The 6,044-nt window shown below is 37.7% G+C and overlaps 1 protein-coding gene across 1 annotated transcript; it reads right to left on the bottom strand.

Moving 5' to 3' along the window:
* Positions 1 to 239: 239 nt before the first annotated feature.
* LOC115627289 (gamma-aminobutyric acid receptor alpha-like) lies at positions 240 to 3,075 on the bottom strand. The gene is made up of 4 exons (XM_030522920.1): positions 2,705 to 3,075; positions 2,026 to 2,108; positions 1,743 to 1,945; positions 240 to 1,145 (listed from the first exon to the last, which is right to left on the bottom strand). Exons 1-4 carry the CDS (start codon positions 3,073 to 3,075, stop codon positions 246 to 248), a joined length of 1,557 nt encoding a protein of 518 aa, XP_030378780.1. The 3' UTR covers positions 240 to 245.
* Between the last annotated feature and the right edge of the window lie 2,969 nt (positions 3,076 to 6,044).

Below are 6,044 nucleotides of genomic sequence, written 5' to 3'. Positions count from 1 at the left end.
ACCAATTTACGAATCAATGAAGTGAAAATAATAAATGGAAGGGATATTAATTAATTGGGTTGTCTGAACGGAATTAAAACGAATTGTTATCGTATCTAGAAGCTGTTTATTGAATGCATTAACACACATGCGAATCGTTATTGATTCGCGTGCCACTTACATACGGATTCGGTAGAAATGCAACAGTTTGTACGTGGCAAGTAAAGCTAATCTAATTGTTCGATTACGCCATTGTTTGCTTAGGCTTAGGCCTTGATTGTTGACCAAGAGAACTCCTTCTTGTACATGCCGTAGGCGAGCCAGTAGAGTAGATTGAAGAGAGCAAAGGACATGGGGAAAGCGATGCGAGCCACCCGATCGATTAGGGAGACGCTATTGACGTAGCTGCGACCGCTTTTCTCGGCGGCCGCGTCTCTTTCACGCTGCTTGCGAAACTTGTCATCCCCCTTGAGGCAGAGCCACATCTGGCGGGCACGCGAAACGGTCGGTGGTTCGGTTTGGGTGGTGCGCTCAATGGTCGAAGCGTGCGACGACGAAGGTCCTGGCAGCATATGAACGGGATCGTGCAAACGGGACATCGAGTTGAGAGCAGCTGCTGCAACATTAACATTATAGATTGGGCAGACGAGAGCATTACATTTGCGAAGGGTGGGGCCACCGGTGGGGCAGCTGTGCTCGGCATACACGCAAATATCGCTCTCGGAATCGACGGGCTCGTCACAGCCCTCATCATCATCGTCGTCCTCGTCCTCATCGTCCTCCTCATCCTCCTCGACCTCGTCATCCTCGTTGTGCACGCATTGCCCGGATCTTGTCTCTGCCCTATTGTCGTTGCCAGCGCTAGCCACGCCTATATCCTCCCATTCATCCTCCAGTGGTATTTCGCCACTGCCCAGCTTCGTGAAATAATGTACGCCCGCAAACTCCAGCAAGGTGGCAATGCAGTAAAGAAAGCTCATCAGCAGAAACCAGTCCAGGGCTGTGGCATACTTGACTTTGGGCAGATCGGTGCGCGAGTCCAGACTGATCGTCGATAGCGTTAGGACGGCCGTAACACAAAGGCCAACGCGATCGCTGGTCGCCTCACGATGTATCCAGAAAGAGACCCAAGAGAGCACGACAATCAAAATACAAGGCACATACACCTAGTGATGGAAAATATCAAAAACACAAAACAGACTATTATTCACTGGAAAAAAAAATTTGTATTAAAAAAAAATGAATTTTTTTTTCCAAATTTAGGTTCTCTATTTTCTCTATTTTGTGGAATTTTGAAACGCGATTTCTTAAAATACGTATAACACAGAAACGTTTGTTTTTGAATAGGTACTTCCTAGAGCTAGTGACGAAATTGCTAACAGCAGCTCAGAAAATGTTCATAATTGAAGGATAAAAATTCAAATTTAAATATGTGCTTTTCGCTTTTGCTTCAAAAAACTTTGAGTATATATATAGGAATAATAATTTTTGTGCGTAGCAGTATACATCTAGATAAATGTATACTATATTTATAAAAAATATAGCAAAAGTACATATTCTATACATACACACATAATATACAAGTACTACGAATGTCCGAAATTCTTTTTACTTTTTGGAATTTTAATTTGAAATTTTTTCTAATTCCAAGACATTCGTACTTTTCTACTTTACAGCACAACGGGTTCTGTTATTAAGATATTCTAAATTGTATGCCAATATCGGGCATTTTTTTCAAGTGTGTAATCGTGGGGTCAGCCTACCTGTATGAGAAAGTATCCTGTGTGTCGTTTGAGATTGAAGGCCACGTGCAACACGGAAAAGTCGCCTTCACGTCGAGTGAATGTAAAGTTTCGATGCATCATGCTAATGAGGTCGAACTGGTTTAAGGTCATGCCTGGCACAAAGGATACAGCATCGTCGTGATTCTTCCACTCGTACACTAGTTGCCGATTTGTGTAACCATCTAAATGTTGGCCAATACAATAAAAAAGAGATATACGATATATGCACAATTTTGTGAAAGTTCGCTTCGCATTAACTTACAACTTCCTATAATTAAGGGACAAGATTGCCGATCCATGGGAAAGTTTTTCAACTCCATGGGGCATGTCGCTTTGATGGTGAGGCTGTAAAAAATATTTAAGATTTATTTTCTGTATAAAAATATCATTTTATAGGGATGAGTTTTATTGTATTTTTCATTCAATCAGTTGAAAACCCTAGTTCCAAAGTATTTCCAATATTAAAATATGTATGTGCTTGTCAGGTTTGCTTCGAAAAAGTTTAAGCGAATTTAAAAATCTAGTGACGAAATTGCAATAGAATAGCTCGCAAAACTTTTGTAATTGTTAAATGTGAAAGAAAATGTTCACTGAAATACACGTATGCGCCGTATGTGTGTGAATTTCTAGTGAAGTAGAAATTTTGAACGAGGTAAAAATCTAGTGGCGAAATTGAAGCTAATACATTTTTTTATTTTAGTAGGTACAATTTGAAATTACAATGAACATATGAGTCTAACATTTTAAAAAAGAAATCAGGAAAACATATGTGTTGAAAACGTTCTTTCAACATTTCCATGCTATCCGATCCATCCGATTCCATTCAAAACTGCACCCTTTTCATCCCAAGAAACTAAATAATAATTAAATAATAATAAATAATTATTATATCAAACCCTTAACATCTTTTTTAACTCGAAAGATATGATTCTGAGACTTACCGCATAGAGTACAAAATGCCACCATCCTGATCCAATCTCAGTAGTTTGTTGGGTACAGTAATTGTGTGAATATGTGAGTGCTTGCCGTTGTAAAAGTATGTGTCTGGCCGCCAAATCTTGTCTAGCATTTTGATGCTTAGGGACAGGCTCTTGATGGGCCCTTTAAAGCTGAGCCGCTTGTCGCGCCAATATTGTCGAAAGTAACAGTCCATCGAGTAGTCCATGTCGAGCTCAGAGACTGGACCCATGCTGCGGATCAATATATTGGTGCGCACCACTGTCGGTAAACCCTGTCCATGGGTGGGCAGCTGCGACTGTTCATAGCGCTTCAACAGATTCTCCAGTATGATGGAGATGTTCCGACTGAGCATGTCAGCGGATGCGGTACGCGGCACACGTGATGTTTCCTCAGATCTATTGTCTCCGGAATGCGTGACATTCTCAAAGCGTCTACTGCGGTATTTACGGGACGGTGCAACCATGGCCAGCACGGTACGCTCTCGAAAGGATTCGTATATGCGACTAGCTGTGAACTCTCTAGTAATTTTTGGCATTTTGGAGGACGGTATCACGATCGAAGATGGCTTACTTATATTGTGGCCGCTAACGTGTGGGTTTGGTATTGTTGTAGTAAGGCTGTGACTGCCATAATACTCGATCAGGATCGTTAGGCTACGGTAATCAGAGGTAAATTATTAAAAAATGAGCTTGTTTTCCAAAACTTATTTTTGTTTCGAAAGTGAAACTATGACTTCGCATAGAATAGTTTGAAGATATTTGAAGCGCTTGAAGAAAAAACCAAATTTAAATTGAAATTAAGACGCTTATTATCAACAATTCATATTGTTTAATTTTTTTCTGCCACATTTTCCATAATTTTCATACAAATCGGTGCGACGATAATAATATAACATGGAGAGAACATATTGAACTAATATCGTATTATTACATTTAAAATCAAGACCAATTGTTAAAATTATATACGCTTGGTAATAATTCATTTTTTTTTTTTATAACGGTATGAATATGTTCTGAAGCTTTATTGAAATCTGATCACTATATCGTATAGCTGGCACAGAAACTGATGGAACATTCACAATTTAGGGCTTAAAACCACTCTAAAGTATTGATTCTTTTTAGAAATTTAAAAATGTTCACTATAGTATTTCGCAAGACATCTAACTATATTAAAGCAATTCGAACCGCTAAGATGTCTTTCTTAACTATTTTGTGTATATTGGACTCCGAATCGGTCATGGGATCTTGGGTGTAATGTGATTCTTCCAAATTCTTCTTTTAACTGAGAAGGAGTACAAAATTGTGAATAGTTTTCATACACATATAACACAATTTTTATGAACCTTGTCCTATTAACATGGAATAGGGAATTTGTAGCACATAATAGATTGCTTTGTGGCAGTGTTGTGGGAAGGACGTCTATTTCTCGACGTGCCCCCCATGTCGTTAATAGGACAAGACAATAAAACGCATTATGTACCCCTAGACTTTCGTCCCTCTTCCCACTCGTCCCACTTGGCGCACTATTATATTCACAATGAAGTGCATTAACAAAAACTGCTGCTGCGCATTTTAAACAATTTTCATTTCTATTTTTTAAGCTTTTTTGTTGTTTTTGTTTGTTGCCGTTTGCTGCGAAATGGCCTGCCAGTGGCTGGGCTCTTGTTTCGCACTTATATAGCGGTGTAAGCAATTAAATACTTGAAGTGGAAAATTATATGTACACGCGAGGGGGAAACCCAACCTTGGCGCACCGATGTCTACGAATACTCTACTATCCTCTACAAATATTGTACAAGTTGAAGTTCAGCATTTAATTATTATTATTATTGATATATTTGCTTATTTAATTTGAAAAACTACTTATTTTTGTCTAATGTTTCAAACTAGAATTGATAATAATAGGATTTTTAAATAAGGAGAAGAATATAGAAAAAATAATGGAAACAGTAGAAAGAACACAAAATAAAGATAGAAAATAGTAGTTGATCGTAGTAGCAAACTGAATTGAAAAGTTTCTACAAGCTTATTTCTGATTTTGTTTCTAGGGAAAGCGAAATATGGTGAAAGTAATGTGTAGGTTAATAGTGACATCTCCACACACCCTTTTCCTTAAACCGTTTGCTACAGAGAGAAAGAAGAGAGTATTAACACGTTCTTCTCATATATTTGTTTTTGTTTAGCTGTTGTTGTTGTTGTTTATTTACACCTCGTCCACCGCTCGTCTTAGTCTCTGCCTCTGCCTCGTATTAGGCATGATGATGGATGGATGGCTGCGTGAATTCAAAAACAAAAAAAAAGCAAAAAAGAAAGAAAGAAAACAAGAACTGAAGGGTTGCTGCGTTCGTTGGCCGGATGCTTGACGGGCCATTCTTACGTTTTGCCAAAGCGCCTTGTCGCTGTCGCTGTCGTTTTCATTTTTCCCTTTTCTTTCTTGCTGTTGTTGCTGCAGTGCAAGTCTCAGATTTTCCACGCTCGTTCATTGAAAACTGCGGAAACTTGCGCCACAAGCCAAGTCGGCCTCACAAGAGCTAATTATAATCCATCTACTGTTTGGCAGACTAGCAAAGATGTTTTCTGGTTGCCAGAAATCGAGAAATACTATATACCTATAGTATCCTCATCTTTATTACATTTAAAGTAGTGTCTGTACTGTTGGTTGGTTGACAGAATCTGAAAAAAAGCTACGCCTTCTATTACTGTCTACTTCTCGACTACGCATCCTTTCTTTCCTCATTTATTTTTCATTCAATGTAATGTTTGTACTATGAGGTAAAAGAGCTCCCAAGCGCCCATAATTAAAGCTGATGTGACATCAATCAATTTCTTATACAATTATCATTTTATTTAATAATAAATGAATATTTATATTCATCCTAACTTTAAGTGATACGGCATATTCGGATTGAAAACGAATAAAGCTTTTCAATTGCTACATGTCAAATAGTCTGCTTAATTCATTTGTTTTTAAGATAGGTTTTGAATTATCGGCTGATTACCTATATAATTCTTCAATTCAAGCGCAATGACAGACTGCTTGTTATTCAGATGATAGCTTAATGTTGAGATCTTTTGAATATAAAAAGGATTTATCAAATAGAAAATGTGACTAGAAATCTAATGTAGAAGTAAATATAAAATCAAAGTATGAACTGTAACTCTCTATTAATCAATGGAGAAAGTTCCAAAATTTCGAGCTGCAATTATTAATCAAAATAATGTGTATAGTAGGTTTTTAATGTAATTTAATTTTTAGAATGTAATTATGTTTATAAAAAGTGATTTTAGGGAAACTCAGCTCAATATTTTTTGCCTGGCAAAA

Source organism: Scaptodrosophila lebanonensis, unplaced genomic scaffold, assembly GCF_003285725.1.
Source record: "Scaptodrosophila lebanonensis strain 11010-0011.00,11010-0021.00 unplaced genomic scaffold, SlebRS2 tig00000092-arrow-pilon, whole genome shotgun sequence".
NCBI lineage: Eukaryota > Metazoa > Arthropoda > Insecta > Diptera > Drosophilidae > Scaptodrosophila > Scaptodrosophila lebanonensis.
This window is presented reverse-complemented; position numbering and strand designations above follow the sequence as displayed.

Excerpts from the sequence above, each read along its gene's own strand:
- LOC115627289 (XM_030522920.1), bottom strand. The coding sequence starts at position 3,075 with ATGCTCAGTCGGAACATCTCCATCATACTGGAGAATCTGTTGAAGCGC. Across the intron at positions 1,946-2,025 it reads TCCCTTAATTATAGGAAGTT|ATGGTTACACAAATCGGCAA; the intron begins GTAAGTTAATGC and ends GCCAACATTTAG. Across the intron at positions 1,146-1,742 it reads CAGGATACTTTCTCATACAG|GTGTATGTGCCTTGTATTTT; the intron begins GTAGGCTGACCC and ends TTCCATCACTAG.